Source organism: Crocodylus porosus, unplaced genomic scaffold, assembly GCF_001723895.1.
Source record: "Crocodylus porosus isolate Cpor-Errol unplaced genomic scaffold, CroPor_comp1, whole genome shotgun sequence".
Lineage (NCBI taxonomy): Eukaryota > Metazoa > Chordata > Crocodylia > Crocodylidae > Crocodylus > Crocodylus porosus.
Window position 1 is genome coordinate 117,736,111 of NW_017728943.1, and position 20,693 is coordinate 117,756,803.

The 20,693-nt window shown below is 42.6% G+C and overlaps 1 protein-coding gene across 1 annotated transcript in view; it reads left to right on the top strand.

Annotated features, from left to right (window-relative positions):
* RGS17 (regulator of G-protein signaling 17) overlaps positions 1–20,693 on the top strand; it is a 116,060-nt gene that overhangs the window by 85,644 nt on the left and 9,723 nt on the right. Inside the window, exon 3 of the mRNA XM_019550059.1 lies at positions 18,895–18,984. Within this exon, the coding sequence (XP_019405604.1) occupies positions 18,895–18,984 (90 nt within the window). The remainder of the gene's footprint in view (positions 1–18,894; positions 18,985–20,693) is intronic.

Consider the following 20,693-nt stretch of genomic DNA (forward strand, 5'->3'; position numbering starts at 1 on the left):
TTAGTGGTATGATGAGTAGCCTTCTTCACCAATCAGTGGCAGAGGGTGGAGCCACCAAGGCCTCTCAGCCAATCAGAGACATGAGGGGGGCACTACACTTCATCCATGAAAATGGCTGCCAGGCATGGTCTGCCCATGAAATCGACCAACTGCCTCCTTAAGTTCAGTAGACCTCTACTTATTCGTATCCACCCTTAATCTGCTGCAGGAAGGAGATCTTGGAAGGAGATCTATGACTAAGGCTAGTTAAAAAATCATCTAGATTCAATCCTACTGGGGGAGGTCACCAGTCCATAGGAGAAAGCAAATGGTGGTGTATACCTCCACCAGGGAACAGAAGACTCCTCTGGGGCTGCTGTAGGGATGCACTAAATTAATGAAACTGGCTGCCATTCTGGCCCATCCACTCTACAGATAGCTCCAGTCTCCCTCCCACCCTGCCCCCATCCCTCAGCAGTTCAGCTCCAGTGGCTCAAAGTGTCTTGCAAGGCTGCACTCCTACCATTGGTGGACTTTCTGCCACCACAGCACAGCTGGGCAAAATAAAAAAAATCTCTGAGTTGCTACAAAAAAGCTAGACAGCCAGAAGATCCAAGCCCTTTTCATACTGCAGATCGTATGTGTTTTAATCAGTAGAAGTGTCAGGGCCATAATAGCTCAGTAGGAGTATTATTTTTTATTTATATGCTTACACTAAGGTACATTAACTTAAGAGCCTAGGCCCTAGAACAAAAAGCTTAACTAGAACATGGATGGCCTCAAAATAAGCCTGTGATCAAACTTAAAACTGAAATGGGACATGTGGATTTACAGTGTTGTTTAATAGGTAAAAGGAAGCTTTGAAAATCCTTCTTACTGTATTCAACAGTGAAATATATAAGAAACTTGAATATTTAAAATCTAATCAGCAGAAATTCCTATCCAAATACAATATTCTGGTTCCTAGTTAACGTATCTGTAGGTAGTAGGCATTTGACATCTCAGAAGGTTTGGGATTTAGTGCACCAAAAAAATAAAATAAAAATAACAACATGAGTTAAGAAGCATGCATTTCTCTTATTGCAAATAACCAATATATTATTTCTCAACCCAGTAAGTTTGTTTTTAAAAATGGGTGAATGAAGATGACAGCGGGGGCATCCTCAGTTGAATTTCAACATACTATATGCAGGTGTTATATAAATGTTTATGCTTAACTCTGGCAATGTACCTCTGTTCCAAATTGCAGCATCTCATCTATAATTAAGTCTTGGGCCTCTCTTGTTCAGGACTGTTTGTATTAAATTGTGTGGTGGTTGTCTTTAATGTTCCTTTCTGTCTGAGACCAATTGTAGGGTTTCATTCTGTATCTCTAATGATGGGAAAAAAAGGTCTATGTTCAAATACATAACAGTTGTTTTCAACCATTTTGAAATAACTAAGCTTTTGTTGTGTAAAATCAGTTGGATCCAAGTTAATTTAATATGGAAATCAATCCATTAAGCTCAGGATTGGCATCTACCCCAAATATAAAAATATAAACCAGAAATTTTACAATAACTTTGAATAAAATATATAAGATAGCATGCTCTCTTCCCATTCTGAGAGCTATAACAATACTGAAGCTAAATCTGAGGAATACAGGGGGGTGACAATAAAAAGCCCTAGTTTTCTTCTGTAGCCATTTACACATGGGCAAAAGAACTGAAGGTAGCTATGCAAAACAAGAGGTAAACAAGAATTGGACATCATGTAAATAGCACTGGATGTGTCTACATTTTCATTAATGTACTTTTGCTAATGTGTATTAAATTTAGTACCTCCATTGTTAGGTACCAGAAAAAGGTGCATTAGCAAAAGTGCATGGTTTTTTTGTGATGCTTTAATGCACATTAAATAGGCTAATGTGCACTAAAGTGCATGTGTAGACGCACCTACTGAAATCACTAAGGTCACTTTTCAAAAGCCAACTCCACATAACTGGCAGTGAAGCTCATGTTCCTTCATCAGTCTTCAAAAGTGTGTTAGATCTATTTGTTTAGGTCCTAAACTAAAAGTGCCTTCAAAATTGTTGACAACACTACAGAATTATTTTCAGAATACCCTTTGCCAATATCAAGAACGTAGGGGCATAGCTTGAAACTACTGTATACAACTGAATATCAAGAACAATATTATTTTGAAAGAAGAATTTAAATTGACATGGGGATAGATGGATTGTTAAGTGAGTTGTTGGCATAAAGAGTAAGATAATGGCACTTTGAAATCTAACCTATTCTAAGGTATGAAACATGCCTAAGAAAGAATGCAGGTCTGTAGTAATGATGTAGACTCAGGAAAAATCCCATTAAAATTCCATGGTAGGAGGCCACAATTACTCAAGTTAAAGCAGTAAATTTCTAAGATATACAGAAAATGAGCTCTACTTCTAAGACTAAAAACTAAAACTTTTTTTGTTTTATTCTTCCTGGGAGAAGACTAAGGCCTAGATCCTACTCTGCCTACTAGATATCTAAATCTACAGGTCCACTTCCCATCAAAAAGTGGCTTGCTTCAGGAAAGCTACATTAGTCTACCTTGAAAAGTGAATAGCAATCCCACTTTGTTAATGGGCAGCCCAGAACACACACAGAGCAAAAAGTTGCCTACAGGCACTCATTTGGAAAGTGTATGATCTTCCACCTCTCATGCATTTGACTCAAAGTGTTATAGTATATGCTTCCATTATCTCAGAATCCAAAATGCATGAAGGAGGCACTCCTTGTTCTTACATTTTGTCCAGTACCTAATGGTTACGGCACCAGCCCAGGCAGTGGAAGACTTAAGTTCTCTCTACTGTTCCCAATAAGGCATTTTCATTTTGTCCTATTATTAATGCAAAATGCATAAATAACATTGAGTACAGACACCAGAATGCAGAATTCCCTCCCCTCCAGAGTCGTGCCCTCCATTCTGGACTACAGAATCCAGCACCCTACTATGTGTTCACTTTCTGGCCCCTGACTCTTGCACTCTATCCAGCGGCCCAGCTTCAAAATGATAAGCTTGTAGTTTTTTCATTCCAGGCACTCTCCTGGAAACTGAGAAATATGGATTCAAATGCCTTCAGGCTAAGCAGGACATAGCAATCAAGCTTGCTAGTCCCTAACCTCTAGGGAAGTGGGCAAGTCCTCCAAAAGTTTCTTAACTTTTTAGTATCTTTGAATCTGAATATTGCATAGCAACCAGTATATCTGTATGATGCAAGTTAATCAAAACTGTTTTTCTTCCACAAGTGCTCATTGTGAAACTACTTCAAAATACAGGAAGACTTACAGTTTTATACTGTGATACACTTTACTAGCTGCACAGTGCCAGTTTTTCCTCAGTACTAGTCAAATTCAGAAAGAAGACCAAAGTATGGGACAGTCCCTTTTTTTTTAGAGCAGTAGTTAGCAATTTACAGCCCATGAGCCACATCTGACTCATAGAGCCAATGTATTTGGCCTGTGGAGATCAGGCTTGAAAAGTGTTTAGCAACAGGGGGCTTCTCATGCACTCTGCCATTCAAAGCCAGGAAGCTGGTCAACCAGGCGACTGGGTGGTGAAGAGATTTGTCTGTGCCACACTATAGGCCACCGAGTCCCAGTGCCAACCCAACTAGACCCGAGCTGGGCCATTAGAGCCCACTGCCAGAAAACATTGCTAACCTCTGTTTTAAAGTATTGCCAAGTCTGGTGGCTTTCACTTACCTTGGAATGCCATATATATACTTAAAATGCTGTGCTCCAGTGCTAATATATTAAACTGGTGACATAAGAACTGGGAAGGAGGCATATTAAATAAGCCTGGTCTTTTTGAAAGGCTGCGAGCATAAATTACTTGTTTTTTTTCATATGCCCTAAAGCTCATGCTTATCTTCACTGAGCTGAAAAGAATGTCCCACCTTAACTCCTGGAAACAAAAATATTTCTGAACTGTTAAAACTTACCAAGTTGCTTCAAATAGCTCCCAAGCCACACTATTTAACTCAAATTGTCCTCTAAACATGATCGTGCTAATTGCAAATCTCTTGAAAATGATTTAAACTCTTACCTTAAATGTCTATAAATTAGAAACTGTATGTGTGCAGACAGATCAGAAGAACTGGGCTTGCAACAGGCCTGAAATGATATTTTGCTTACAAGCAGCCAGCTAATGGGTAGTTTTTTAAAGGCTATTTGTTCTGCTAATATGGGATGTTTGAATACACAGGAAGATCTGAAGGAGAAATGAACTGGAAGATCTGTTCGCAAATAGGTTATGTGGTAATGTAGCATGCATTGACACATGAACCTTTAACTGAGTAATATTATCAAATTTATCCTAGGGGGCCAGGTAAACATAAATTTTATCAGAAACTTTCCCATCCTACTATTTTCCTGTCCAGCTTCTCAGCTTTTGTAGAAATCTTGTCAGGAAGTGCTACAGGGTCTAGGCTCACTGTTTTAAAATGAGATGAATACATACAAAATTATCTTGTGGACAGATTTCTTTTGTCTGAGTTTTAGATTTTTGGATCTAATGCATTTTAAACTAAGAGCAATAGAGTTGAATGTTGTAGGTGTGTAGAAATGATTGTAGTTACATGTCTTTTTGAACATGTTCATAACTAGCCATTTGTTTGTTTTAATCTGGAAAAAAAAAACATTTTCCAGAAATTTGGTTTTGTGGGGATTTTTGTTGTTGTTATTCAAAACAAAATTATTTCAGTTGTCAAATCCTCCAGAGAGGTTTGCCCAGCTCAGTTAGCAACACAGCAGCTCTGGAGAAAATGCCCATGAAATAGCCTCTGCTATGTTAGCGAAAATCAAAGTCGATAATTACCTCCTAGAGTTTCCCCTGGCCCACAGGATTTGGGGCATGCCCAAGGGTGCAGATGACTGCTAGAAGTCTTCCTGTATTTGCTATTACTGCATATTGAACAGAAGCCAAGCTTTTCAGCTGGAAGCATATTCTCAGTGTGCACAAGTGCCCCTCTGTCTGTTGTGTCCACTCTGTCTGAGCTGTATGCTCTTCAAACAGGAATATGGAGAAGGAGAAAAATTCAGTCACGCTATGCTACAATCTACTAAATGAGATGGGGGGGGTGGGAAATGCCACAGGGGAAATTGCTAAAAAAGCAGGTCCCCGTGTTCTGGTTGTTTGAAAAGCTGAACTGTATCTTTCATTCTTTATATAGTTACTTAACAGTTTGTGAGTTATATAAAAGATGCAATTTAATATTTAGGTTGAGCAGATACAAACTGGAAAGTCAAGAAATGCCAAAGTTTAAAAATGAATACCAAGGGTGGCCTTTGGGGCCTGTGACTACACATTGCTTTCCCCACTTATGATTTTGGGGAGCTTTGAAATGTTAGGGCATTTTTAGCTTGTATTCAAAATCTTTGGCATGATAACCTTCTAACAACTTACATCAGAGGTGGACAAAGTCCAGTCCATGGGCCGGATTGGGCCTATGGCAGACTCCACTTCCCAGAAGCCTCTGCTTGCGTCGCTCTGGAGGTCAGCCCAAGCGGTGCACTGGCAGGGAGCTGCTCCAGCCACAGTCCACTGCCTGCATGCCCCAGGGGCAGCAGATCGTGGCTGTGCCCTGGCTCTGGCCCACGCTGTCACTGCCACAAGATCCCAGCCCCAGCCCTGGAGCAGCTCCTTGCCCAGCCACATGCCCAGCCAGTGCACCGCGTGGACTGGTCTCCATGGAGTCCCTGGCTCTATGCTGTCATGGCCTCACCACTCCTGGGGTCTCCTGGAACAACAAAGGCAAGGGATGCTGGAGTCCAGCCACAAGCCAGATCTACTATTTTGCTCACCCTTGCCTTAGCATGAACTGCAGAGAAATCTACTTACATGGGTGAAGACTTGTAGGGTCAGCATTAAATTCCTAGATTTTCTGTTAAAAATGTGTTTGAATATGTAAACTAGGCTTGCATCCATACTGATTTCTTCTAAAGACCCTGGATGACAATGTTGTTTGTACCTTATCTTTGGGTAAACCAAATATGTCTCAGGCATTTATGAAAATGTGGCCACAGGTAGCTTAATTTTTCTAAAACGATAGCTAAGCAGTTCATAATTATGTGTGTGGACATTGCCAAGTAGATTGATTATAGCCTCTTGGTGTCTTTTGGCTACCTCCCAGCTGGCTGGCTGCCTGCATCAACTTATTAAATGCAAATCTCCATAATTTAGTTTTAGCCACATGATAATCTTTGTCCAGCACAAAGGACAGTGGCATCTTTCACACAAATTCTGGTTTTTATCCGTATCTGGCAGAACAGCAGTCTAACTCCTGTATATTTTCTCTTACTAAATTCAGTCTAGATGTTAACTCCTGAAAGTGACCTGGGCTTTGCAGCAAGGGGGGGGCAGGGAGAAGGGGTAAATACTCTTATTCCCTTCTTATTCTTTTGTTCTAGTTCTTTCTGCCTTAGGACAATAATGCCATACATTAAAACTGTTCATTATTAAACCCTGACTTAAAAATAAAAGCTGAGGTCACAGCAGTCCATTAGAAGCCAGAACCCAGGGCTTCCTCTCTTCCACTGAACCACAGAAGAATATGTGATTTTTTTTTAATATGGTTACTAGGCCAAAAAAAAATCATAACATGGTTTATTTAAATTAACCCAAAATAAGGATGTTCTTAGCAAGGCAAAAAGCTGAAAAAATGTTCTACATGTTCAAAATGCATTCAGAGAACTTGCAATAAAATCGAAGGAAACAATCTTTCTTACTCGGGCTGTTCAACTTTGAGTAAAACACTTAAATAATTATTGATGTTGAGACTTACCTCCCAAATGGGTATGCAAACCAACAGGCTAGAGAGTCATTCTTTTTTTCTCTTGCTTAAAAGCTATTTAAGTCATTTTTACACATCAAAACAGAAGAGATTAAGAGAGGCCCACAGCAGAATCCAGGGGTTGGCAACCTTTCACTAAGGGCAGACCACCCCTTGTAATTCAGCAGGTGCTATTCACTGACCTCCACTCCAGTTGTCTGTGCTCCATGCTGTCTTGTCTCTACTGCAGCCTCTGCTCACCATTGCCACTGACAGGTGAGGTAAGCAAGAATTTGGAGTGGTTAATTTGGCTGAGGAAGAAGTGGGGTAAAGATCATTAGGACACTTCCCAAGAAGATGGGAGAATAGAGATGAGACTCCCCCAAGCACAAAAGAGGCAGAGATATCAAACCTGAGTCTCCCTCATCCTGGGTCAATTCATTAACCACTGAGCAACCAGGTAAAAGGTATTGGGGTAATCTTCCTTGTCTTCCAATCTGACTCAGAAAAATTCAGTCTGAATTCATTAATAGTTTGAGGCTAACTGAAATCACTTTTTTCATTCTGTTAGGGGAAAAAAATACCCAGCTTTGTTTGTTAGGTTTAGCTGTATCTGAATTTGGGGGTGACAGTTAAGAAGTCATTGCTTGTTATCATTAATTATGATCTCTTGCATTGACAGGGGCCAGAGAGCATGCGCACGTGTGCTTGTGCATGTGTGTGCATCTGTGACTATGTGAGTGCCTCTGTGTGTGCATGTGCACATGTGTACATATACAGTCCTTAACAGCTCACCAAAACTCAGTAAGGAGCCCTCCAGCCCAAATAATCACCCACCCCTGTTCCACATAAGCAAAGCTATTGAAAACAGGAATTAATTAATGGAAGTCTTATAGCCTGCATTATGCAGGAGGTGCAGCTAGACAATGGCAGTTATGGGATGAAGAGTACCAGGCGAGAGAGTGTGGGAGTTTTGAGGGAGCACTAGGTGGGAGGAGGCCAGAGAGCATTATATCCCATGAGCCGGAACTCCAGAACAGCGCGCATTACATAGTATCGTGGTGCACAGGAAGACCTGAGACCTATCAATCCAAGCAATGCTAGACATGTATCCAGCAAGTGACACAGGCGTTTTCACCTGGCTGGCTTGTGGGTAAGTTCCTCTCTCTCTCTCAGACCCCTGCTGTGGCTGCCAGGACCTCATGCTCATGGGCTCTTGGCCACTGGAACAGTAGTGCTGGGCCACAGAGGTGCCATCAGGACAGACTGTGCCCTGTTCTCATGGCCAGTTTGTGTCTTTGCAAGTGACTGCACCTATACCTCCAAGCATGTATCCTTACCCGGCAGGTGCATCTTGAGGGCAAGGCAAGCTGTAATATAACTGCACACCTGATCCATTGTCAAGCATGCCATAGGCCTCCTCAGGGGCTTTGCCACTGCCGTCACGAATCTGGTGACACATTACAGTACAGCACTGACAGGGTAAGCAGGATTTTCATGGCATGTTCTATTCTACACAGCATTGCCAAATAATATGACTCTAGCAGGGCACTGGGATGTGCCTGCTCCTTCAAGGAAGCAAGCACCTTGGGAGACTGCTTGCAGGTGGACTTGCCTGACTGGAAGAGGACTCAGGCTTGAACTATACACATCCAGAACCTGCACCAGTCATTTAGTTTTTCCTTAGTAGCTATGGGGTAAGGCGCTCCTGATAGCAAAGCAGCAGGGCTCCTGAACTGGCAGTGGCTCTGAATCAGAAACTCTGCAATACAGGGAAGAAGAGAAGGTACTTGGGCCAGAGCAGGGCTTGGTTATACAGGCAGGTGGCCCTGTTTTATTTTAAGCCTAGGGTAGGCTTGAGTACCTGCCAAAGGGCAGGTATTTATTATTAAGTTGTCCTAGAAGTTTAGCCTGAAGCTCTGCAAGGGCTGGCAAGTCTTACTTTGAGGGCAAGCAGCCCAGCAGGGTCTGAGAGTGGGGTTCAGCTAGTGGCAGAAAGGCCTAGATAGTAGGGATCCAGGGATCCATGAAGTAGGGACCCAGGAAGTGTGACCAGAGGGCCCAGGGACAAGCAGGGCTGACAGAGAGAGTGAGACCCAAGAAGGTCCAAAGACAGGGGGAGTACCTGAGTATGGTACCTGGAGGTTCAGGAGTCAGGGACTGACAAGACCATTGGAGCAGTGGGCCCATGGGCCCAGAGACAGGCCAAGGGCTGTATGAGGGTCCATGAGTCTGAGAGGGGCTGTGCTTGAGACTGGGGGTCTGGGAGCCCAGAGTGAGAGGTGTAAACCAGACTGGGAGTCTAAGTGCCAAAAAAGGCCAAGTGTGTGAACTGCACATTGTAGTGATAACAACTGTGAGGCCTGGGGCATGGTGTGGGGGAGGAAAGGACATAATTTGCACTTAAGGCTAGAGGTGCCCTCTCAGGCTGAGAGGGACCTATCAGGCCTGAGTGCTGGATTGAGGCTAGTAAGGGCTCAGAAGATACCCGGTAGGGAATTGTTAGGATTAAGGCTCACTCTAAGGCCTGTGGGCACCCTCCCTTAATTGATCTTTAATAATAAGAACAAGGCATGGCAGGAAAGCAATCTAGGGAGAGTGACATTAGAGTCTAAGCTGGGAAGGGGCTGCAAGGCCACCAGGGGGCATCATGGCCACCCTGCAACCACAAGCCTGTCAAAATGACTTTCCTTTCCCAGAGGGGTTGGACATGGTCAAAGGGATAGAAAAGCCAGGAGGAGGAGGAAAAACAGTGTGGTCCAGGGGAGTAGACCAAACATGAAGCAGAAGGCAGTGCATCACTGTGACAACTCTGCCAGGCATGGTGTAGCAGGTCCTGGCAATAGTGTGAGGAGGCAGCAGGGAAGGCTTTTTCATGAGTCCTCTCCCTACCACAGATAGCCCTGCCACAGCTACCCCCATTCAGGATGGGGAAAGCTGTCTGATATCTCCTACGAATGGACTTTCACTGTGGAGAAATGGTGGATCCTGAGCTTTCAGCAAGACTCTCCTTTGGGTGCAGCCAGGACTTGCTGTTGGTGCAGACATACTTCCCTGAAAGGGTGGGTGAAACACCTGGTTTGTAGCCAGGGAAGCATGGCTCCCCCAAAAATCTTTTTGCTGGGCAGCAGTGATGTGCCTGTGTTGAGGTGCCAGTAATGTAGGGTGGGGACCCTATGGGGCTGCAGAGGGGCCCCCAGCAGATATCTCAACCAGAGACTCTGTAGAGACCTGACTGTGCTGTGCCTTCCTGCCCATTACTGGAGATGGGCATCCATCACCTTGCAGCTGCTACTGATCTAGGAAGTGATGGTTGGGAGGGCTCCAGGAGACAGAAAAGTACAGATGGAGACTCAGCAGTGGGAGTGTTCCAGGGATGTCAGGAGTCAGGGACACGCTCTCAGCTGCAGTCGATGTATCTGGCTGTGGGGGCGAGTGAGTACCAGCTGTGGGTAACCCCATGGCAGGCCTTTAGGGGCTTCCTTCACAAACTGCAAGGAGGCTGTAACCACTGCAGTAATGACCTTGCTATGCCATGGAGTGAGGCCAACATCTCAGTACTCTGCTCTGCTGTCTGCTTCTGGGCTAGCCTGGCCCACGTGACCTTGGACATGTTTGAGATTGCTCTCAGTGCAGGTAACATCACGTCTCCTCTCCCCAGCCCAGGCAATATGATATGTGATCTCACCCTCCCCAGCCTACGGCCTGCATGTCCTACTGGCTGAGTTGAAGAACAAAGTGTAGTTACCTCAGGGAGGAAGTGCCATCCCAACCCTGGAGAGCCCTGGCTGCAGACTTGGGTGCTCGGAGGCCAAGGAGGACTCTGACAATATGCAACCAATATGGTTCCCTAGCCCAGAGCCTGCCCTCCATTCCCCCAACTGACAGCCCTGCAACAGGGTGACTGTCTTTGGCTCTCACCCTCTCTGTATCTGGTGGTGAGGGTTTGGGGGTATTGCCTCCTGAGACCACACTAGCCCTATTATGGGGACAGTTGAGGGGATGATGATTGAGCAGGGCGTTGGGCCAAAGGCCTGGAGTTATGCTTCTCCAAGCTGGCTATGAAGTAAAAAGAAATACTAGTTTACTCCCTAGGCACCAGCGGTAGATCCTCCAGCAGATTGCACCCTAACCAGATGGATATGTGCCCCCTTTTGAGATTTTTGGAGGTGTGACACTGATACTTTCTTAGGAGTTGTAGGTGGGAGGAAACAGGGTAGGGGGACCATAGGCTGTCAAACTGTGAAACATGACTAGAGATGACCCGAGCAGGATGCGGGGCCCGGGGCAAATCAGCCTGTGCAGGGCCCCACCCCTGGATGTGAGGAAGCCAGCAGCAGATTCAGTGATGGGGGAAGGGTGCTGAGTGGCCAGATGTGAAGCTGGCGGCAGCTCTGCCTGGCTCCATGGGGCCCTCCAGTGCTCAGGGCCCAGGGCAGTCGCCCGCCGCCCCCCAGGGATGGCCCTGAACACATGTGCATGTGACCCCAGGGCCTTGCCTCACATAGGGAGACCCCACAGGTCTTCCCCAGCCCCCTCATACTCTGGGCCCTCTTCTCCATTCCCATGTTTGCAATTTAGGCAGGAGGCCATTGTCAGGCTCCTGTTGTACCTACTTCATGTCATGGTGGTTAGACACAAAGCATCAATCCACTGGCACTGTAACAATGACTTTGGAGGTCACTGGACACAAAAAGGGCATGATGTGCCAAATAAAGGCCTCCCAGGCAGAGCACCTCCCACACTTCTTGCATTCCTTTCTGGAGGTACATATTTGTCCACTGCTTCAGGCCCATCCAGCTTTTTCTGAATGGACTCTGTAGTCCATGTCTGGCCTCTCACCACATACACCTACTGCTGTAGCTCTTCCCCCCCAGGCAGTCATGCTCAGTCAGGGTGTTCTGGAGAACCTCTTGTCCCATTAACTCTTCCAGGTACTGGACCATAAAATCATTAGTGACCTGCAGCTTCTGTCATGCAGGTCTGCCATGGTACCCTCTATACCTCCTTAGAGCTGGCTCAACTTCCGCTATCAATTCTGCTTTGCAGTTTGCCTTACCAGCAGTGCACAAACTGGAGGCAGGCCCCCTTTAAAAGGTACTTGAAGCAAAGGCTGGGGCTACCTATCCAGTAAGAAGTGACTGTGCATTCTCTCTCTCTGGGCAGTGGAGGGGCAGTTTACCATCCACATATCATGAGCCCAAAGTACAGTAGAACTGGCATTGGTTCTATGCATGTAAATAGCCTTCTTTTGAATCTGCCTACTTAGGAAACTGATCAGCAGTGTACCTCTCTGTGTGCATCTGACCAGCTGCTGACATATCTGTGCTACCCAGCAGCCTGCCTATGTGCAAAGCAGAGCTGTATGCATTGTCAACCTATGCAGGCTTGTGCTAATAAAAATGTCTGTGTTCAAAGTCATGTTTGTGTCTGTGCATGCAACTCGCCTGACCTGCTCTGTCTCCCTGGAGTGCAGTGTCCTTCTCCCCTTCCTACCCAAGACCCTGCCCAGTGTCCTTTTCCCCCTCCCGCCTGTGGAGTGGCCAGGCTGTAGAATTGCAAATGCTTGCTTGTGGCCAAAACTGGGAGAGTAGCTGCTGGGTAGAGACCCTGAGAGTGTTCCCCTTGGAGCTAGGGTGGGTGCCACAGTGCACTCACTTGGCACCAGACTGGAGGGGAGAGTTTTGGATCAAGAGGAGGTGAGAACAGAGGGCAGTGACAGGGCATCAAGTACAGGCAGGAGACCACAGCTGGCATCCAGGGTAGGCAGCTTAGCCCATCATCTAAGCAATGCTCCAAAAATGTGAGGTGCCTAGTTATCTTTGTGAGTATCAGTGTCTTTAGGCAGCTCCAAGCTGCAATTCCCCACCTGTTGAAGGAGTTGCCTATGAGGGAGTGTGCTGTTTGAAGCATGTGGCACTGCGAAGGGGATGATAGATGAAAGACTTAGCATGACGTAGCATGAATGCCCCTGTGTAAGACAGATGCATAGTGAAACCAGAGCTGTACAGGTTGGCAATCTGTGTGATATTTGACAATGGAGATAGGAGACTGTTGTCCTATAAGGTGAGGTAGGCTAGAAGTAGAGGGCTGCAGAATGCTATTATGCATATGTGAACTTTATTTTTCTGAAAGGAAAACTAAAGACCTTCCAGTTTGTTATTAACAACCTATCTGCCTTTCTTTTCCTCTCCCTAAACACAGGCATGCACTTTTTCTTCTTAAGATGCTGGGCAGTGTCTTCCAACAGGCATTTCCTGCATGAAGTACTAAAAAGCAGGCTCCCATTAGAAAGTTTTTCAAGTAATATAGTGTGAAGACATTTGGGGGACGTTAGTTGTTGAGATCACACCTATGTCAATAATATCTAGTGCAAGCCATGCACATATAGGCCAATCACCTGACTGCAGTAACATGATACTTAGAGCCATAGGTGACACATAGGGGTAGCATGGGGGAGTACGTGTCCCCCCTGAGATTGGCATCAGCCAGGGAGTGGGGGCACTGAGAGAAGTGCCAGTGGCACTTCCAGCTTTGCCACCCGCACTTTTGGTTTTGCTGCCAGTACTTCCGGGGTTATCAGTCAGCTGCTGGGGGACATCTTTCCCCCCCTCCAGGTTAGTGATCAGCTGCTGGGGTGGGGGATTCCCTTCCCCCCCCCCCGACTCAGGAAGCATCACTAGCCCATGCTTAGGGACTTGTTACATGGTAAGTTCAGATAGCTTCTGGAGCTCTTAACCCTTGGAGTGGCTGCATGTGAACACCTTTTAAGTGGCTTAAAGCACTCATTATCTGGCTTATAGTTCCACCACTCCAGGATGATCTCTGATCTCCCGAATTTTGTTTCTATTCCATTACCATGTGGCCAGCTATTCCACCCAAGTTGAAGTCCTCCAGGATCCCAGAATGCTCTGAGCTCTGAGGGGCCCAGTCTTTTTTTCTCCAGAGCCCAGGCAGTGCCTGCTGCCCTGCACCCCACTGGCCAAGTTCTGCCTCACCTCCAAGGGGCCTGATCCACTCTTTGCCTGCCAGAAGCAATGAGCAGATCTTGCTCCTAGCCCTGCCCCTACTTACTAAGCTTTTGGTGGCAAGTCACAGCTGTGCAGATAAAGCATAGTCAGAGTAGGATTTTTGTCTTACCATGTGACTGCTCCACTAAGCTAAATAACACTAGGCTGATTAACATTTGTTCAGCTTACAGCATAGGATATAACAAGGTCCTGAGGCACTAAGTTGTGCAGACTTCACCGGACATTAACTGATGTGACTGAAATTAGAATCTAGCCCTTTGTGCCACAAGAGATGTACTGACTGTCCAGAGAGTAAAGGATCAAACCCCCTCTATAAATTATTTGTATTTTTTTTAATAGTAGTGGGACATTAGTGTCACAATAAAGGCAATAAACAACTTTTTGTGTGGCTGAAAGGACTAGAAGGAATTAGTAAAACAGCTCAAGTAACTCTTAGTGAGGTTTAGGCTCCCAAATTACTTACACTACCCAGTTTGCTTTGCATTTTTACCTTGCTATGCACCAACAGCCTGCAGTATTAGCTTAGAAAAGTAGTCTCTTAACAGAACAAATATTCAGTTGTTGAACATGTGTATTAAAAGTGAGTTTCATACTATTCATCTTCCCATGGGTTACCTAAAAATATATTGACAAAAAATTCTGGAGAAGTTTAACCTGGTATTTGCTTGTTTGTGAAATTGTACACTTGCCCTAGCACTGTCTGATGAGTAATGTGTTTACTGTTATGGTCCTGAAATCAAAATGAAAACACTGATTACTGTTTGTATGCTGTTATTTACAGTTGATAAAATAGTTCTTGCCTCTATAGGGAGTAATGTTAGTCCACATTATTTTGCAAGCAGAACAAAATTCCTTCCAGCCGGTCCTACTGTAATATATTTAGCTCTTACTACTTCACCATAAAACAAGAAATACGGTAATCTTTCCAAACAGTAGAATTAGAATCCATTATGTGTTTTCCACGTTCTATTTTATCCCCATAGTTTTCAGTTTAATTCACATCAGTCTCTAATTATTTCTGATGCAACTATAGTGTGTAAAATGTATCTCTAAAAACTTGAAGAATACTTATTTTTTTCAGGAAAAAACAGCTGAAATTATTTGATCCAATATAGTATGTTATAATTTACTGTACACTAATTTACAATAATGGTGTCATTGTAGACAACTTCCTTTTGTCTAATAGTTGCCTGAAATTATTCAAACAACATTTTTTTCCTTCTTAAAATTAAGCTCATATCAGTGGCTTGATTACACTGATTTTTATTCTGTTGTTTTCAGTTTAGTGCACTTTAACTTATGTTTTCCACAATGCAATGTTTATATTCTGATAAATTGCAACTTGCTTCCAACACAGATGACTATATTTATGGTAGTAACTAGAGGTTTTCAAAAACACCCATAGAAGTAGAAATATCAAATCAAACACTTTGGCATCATGGACTTCTTGAATTTTACAAAAGAAATATCCACTGGTATTTTCAGTTTTTTTCATATTATCTGGAAGCTGGCATAAAAAGAAATACCAATGCAGTATTATTAATTATAATATGAAATATGGCTATTCAGGCTCACTGTTACTTAAATTGTTTATTTCAATGTAGTTTTGCAGGAGAAAATCATGTTTCTATAGGTGCGACCACTGCACCCTGTTTTGAAAACAGGGCTTTCTGTACAGAAACACCCTAGAATGAAGAAATTAGATGTATATAAATGCAAGCTGGATACTCAAACTTCTTTATGTTTTATTTTAAACTTGAAATTTTCCCCTTTTGTGGGAAAATGGTATATTACACAAATTTTGTTCAACTATCTATTCTTTTAATGACAGTATAGAAGTTCCTTGAGCAACAGAGACTTAATTCTGAATGAAATTAATTCATTTGTACAAATAATAAAAAAGATTGCTTTCATATTAAGACATGAAAAATTAACATGTTAGATGGAATACTAACATCTGTCAAATTTGGAAAAGGCCTGCTAGTATGTTTTGATATTATTTTTAGCTAGAAACATACTGCAAAATGTAGGGTAACAAGTTTGGTGACCTTAACACAGCTCCAACTAGAGTAACTGAATCTGAGGAATTGTTCTAGTTGGCTTTTAATATCCCTTCAAAGTCATTTCATACTTCCTAGGTGGGCTCTCAGGCACTGAAAGTCATCTAATAATGGTGAGGTAAAGGAATTAGTACCAGGTGTTTATGTGATGCCATCAAATTTGTATACACGGCAGAAAACTGCAGCACTACAACTGCCAAAATATTCTCGGTTCTTTTTCAACATTTTCTCAAGATGTGTGATGGAACCCAATGCTGTCAACAAAGCAAACCACAGATCTCCCATTCCAATAACTGCTTTAATAAATATGGAGATGAAGTCAGCAGCGTCTTTGTCTGCTTCCTTATTTCTTCTTCTAACTCACCACCTCATTCAGGTTTGTTTTTTTTTCTCCCAACTCCAGAGTGAATCCTGGTCTTGAAAACTTCAACACAAGTTTTGCATGGCTAAAGCAAGCAACCTTTGACCCTCTTGTCCCCACTGTTTGCTTAAACAAACAGAATAGTCTAACATCTGTTGGCTGATTAAACTATAGCCCCATTTCAAACCTAAGGTCACGGGACTTGCAACAGCTCCACCCTGAGGCAGACAGATGAGATCAGTACAGTTTAGTTGCTACTTACAAGGCAGAAGAAAAAAGGATGGGTCCTGCCATTGTCTTTAGAAGGAGCCCTATTTACTTTACTCATTCATGTGAGTGTTCACATTAAAGTTGCATGAACAAAATAAGCAGACATTGAGCTTCTAAAGATTAATAAAAAATAAGTTATTTTATTTTACTTACTAAACTGTTTGAGATCCTAAATAAGAGTTTGCTGCAGCTGGTAAGCAGGGTTGTGTCTCAGTGACCAAATGGGAGCTTTGGGAAGGAGTATTTCTTGACTACAACCTGTCTCTGATGTATGACAGGGAGCTCTTCTATTGAACTGTCATTTTGTGTTGCCTCCGCCAACAAAGTTCTGGGCTACAGCCTACCAGTCTCCAATCCATTATTCCTCCAAGGGCCCTGTATCCAGAGGAGTATATAGACTGCTGTATGGGAAGAAGGGACCTGTGGAGGCCTCATCTCATATCTCAGTTTAGTACTGCAACTGGATACAAACAGACCCTAAGCAGTGACATGTGTGGACTTAAAGATTACAAGAAATGAAGCAGACGATCTATATTCTGTCCTTGTTCTGTACATGAACCTCCCATTGGCTTCAGTGGGTGGTCCCTTTACAGATGGTCAGGAAATGGGTCAAAAGGAGGCTTTTTACCTGCCAGCCCCCGAGTTCAGGATGTGTTGTTTCTCCTGCAGCAGTTGATGACATCCTAACACCCTAAGCAGCACAGGAGCTGCATTCCTACGCTGTAACAGGGGAAGCAGGACCAAGGGCCTGAACTCAGGTCTTGGCAGGTAAGTGAAGGAGCAACCGATTTCAAGAAGCTTTGTTTGAAATTGTATGTCTTTGTAATGTTTAAGTCTTAATATGTACTCTGCAGTATTTGGGATCTTAAACTTTAAATTCTTAAGAGTACTTGAGTTCACCTATAAACTCTGCCAAACTAATAGGATAAACATTGTTGATGCTCCTAAGCATAGAGGGGATAAAGATAAACCTTATTTGTATATACTGTGATACAGAGTTGAGATTTATTTTTCAATGTGAGTGAAAAGCACTCAACTCAGTGGGAGACATAGAACTCTATTTTGTAAAAGTATCTTTTTATGTCTGTAGTTTATTTACCATGAATGAAGGCATCGTCCTCTTATGAGTATTTAATATTCAGAATCTGAAACAGCGATCATGGTTTTTCCCCATTGGACACTGGGGTCACACAATGTGTTCCAAATTCATGGTGTATTCTAGTTCTCAAGTTTAATGAACGCACCAGTTTTTCATGCAAATATTGCTGTTGTTCAAATTTGCTTCCTATAAATATCTTCCATTGTTCACCTGAAGTTCTGTTTTTATTAATTATTAAACATTCCTGCCAGTTATCTCACTTGCTAGAATATTTTTAGAAGCAGACATCAGATGTGTAAGTATAGGTGAACAAACATGATTAACGCACACAAATATTTACAGAAGAAAATTATATTATTCGCTCAGCGTTAAAGATAAATAAAAATATATCTTTTGAAAAGGGAAATCATTCTTCTCTCAAATCTCCTGGTAACAGAAAGTTATAAAAGCCTTTCTATTGAAAAGCCAATAAGTTTTATTTATGTGAAAAAATAATAGTACTTGGTATATGTCTTACCATTTCATGATGTATAATGTTTATCTCAGTGATATGTGATAAACTGGCAGTATCTTTAAAAAAGTAAGTGCTTAGAGTAATAAATGCAAGTGTCCTCACAAGAAGGAAGGAATTCTAAGAAGCAGCAACATGTTATAGTTTACCCAAGTTCTGAAAATTTATAACTTGGGCAAAATCTTGTTCATAAAAAAAAATGAGTTCCCTAATAGATGAAACATTTGACAGTGCCCCATAAAATTGTATTTTCTTTCCTCTTACTGGTTACTAATGCTGCTTCATTTATACTTAGAACAACCTTTCTGAAAGTAAGCTGTAAAAGTATGCCTACAAACTGGCATATGCAAGTCTTCAAGCTCTATGAGCTCGTAAAAGATCACACATGCAAACAGCATCTATAAATACTAATCTGAGTTCAGGAGCATGCAAAAATGTGTAACCAAAACCAGGGTTTGAATTACGGGGGAGCTGATCCCCTTCATAAGAGACAAGAGTCCCCCTGTAAGGTTTGAAAATCATAATCTGGGGGGTCTCCGATTTTATTAGGGCATCGTGATGGGCAGCCCAATTTTTTTTTCAGACCCCGCAAGAGTCAAAGTGTAATTCAAACCCTGACCAAAAGTTTCCCAAAACTGTGGCCTTGAATTTAGAGGCTGGAGTGCAAATTACTTCATAAAATGCAACCCTAACTAAACCTGTAATCTTTCAATTTGCGTATTATTATATTCATTCTTTAAATTTATTTACTCTAGACAAAATAAAGTGTTGTACTACATTGCAGCCTCACTGTTAGGAATGAAGATAGAGGAGACAATGCAGGAAGGCCAACACATACAACCAAAATGGAAAGCATCCAGGTCATAGAGGAATGGTAAGTTTGTCACTTAAAATTTCCCATTGTTCACTATGTATTCTGTAAATTATTTGTGGTTTTAATTTGTCTGTAACTAGTATCAAGGCATCACATGATTTCAGGTCTCTAGAAAGTTATTTGATAATCTTTCCTTCCTAAATATTTGTACATTCTGACATGATAATTAAATGTCAAAGATGACATTAAAAATCTTCACTTAACTGCTTTGTATGCGGTTGTGAAACTGTGTGTTTGGCCAGATTTGGGGGGAAAATGTGCTTAACTTGGGAGTGTGGATGTATAAAATTGTTCTATACAGGAAATATGATTTAGCCTATCCACTATAGAATTATCTTCTCACCTTAGCAGGAAGAAATAGTAATAATACAAGTGGGACAACAAGATTTGCCAAACAGATTTTTAAAGTGGTGATTTTTCTGTATCATAAATGCCTCTGCATTTTTCCAAAATGAGCCAGGTAAGCATTTCTTTTACAGTATATGCTTGCTTCTACACAGTATATGCACTAGACACTCTGTCTCCATACCAACCTATCTTTTTCCCATGTTTCAGCTTTACTGGTGAAAGCAATGACCAAAATTTTAGCATACTAGAGGCCACTAGATTCCTAACGCTGTTTTTCAAGGGGAAAAAAAAAAATCAAACACAAAAAACAGGTGAAATTATTTAATGGCCCAGTAGATATATTACAATCAGTAGCTTGACTAGTGGAGTCAATTGCTGCTCTCTGTGACAAAGCTAGACCCATATTAATACAATGATGGAAAACATTCAGAAAGTGTAAGGCTACTATAGTCTGTCAGTGACTGGGACTGACTGAAGGCTTTTTACATCAGAAAGAGGTATGTTGCTTATCTGGTTTTCCTCTGACTTAAACCCTACTGCGGTTGTTTTAGTGGGGTAGGTAAAGAACACAGTGGAAATAAAATGACTCATGTAAAATGAAGTGAATACCCAGTTGCAGTTTTTGATCAGATGTTTAGCTGGCTTTCACCTATCCTCTAATCTTGCTGCCCTGCTGGGCAAGGAAGAGGCAGAGTTTGGGGAAATTCTTCATAGAATACAGTAGGCCAGACTTCAGGCTTTTGGATCTCCATAAACATTGTTACATAAGTTCGGCAGAAGAGTGGAGTAGAGAAGGACTGCTGCTATATTAGTTTGTCCTTCCTTCCAAAGGAGGCTCAAGTGATATGCCATCCCTGTTTGAACATTGTGCCTCACGTAACCTTGAGAAGCAGTGCTGCTGCAATTCCAAGACTTCGGATGTGGAACTGTTCTCCTTCTGTCTTCAGGATTCCCTAGCATCTGGCTGTGCTAGTTATACTGGGTGCTGAGAGGGGATTTAAGGATCAGCCTGAATTTACTGAACTCTGTGGTACAAAACCATTTTTCTCAAATTTCTTCACTTAAATAATATTACTCATGAAGCAGGGAGAGAGCAAAGAAATATGCTAATTAGTCATGTTAGTCTGAAGTCAGACAGAGGGCAAGGCAAAATGAGACTTTAGAGGCTAACTTGTTCAGTGGTGTAATCTTTCTTGGCAACAGCCTACTTTGTCAGAGGCTATGAAGTACATCTTACAAAATAGGCTGTTACTCACGAAGCAAGGAGTCTCAGATTTTAGCAAAATGATGCAATAGATGAATCCCTATTCAGAGGATCCCTAACCACAGAATATCTACCTATTGCTTCTATGTACTTCCAC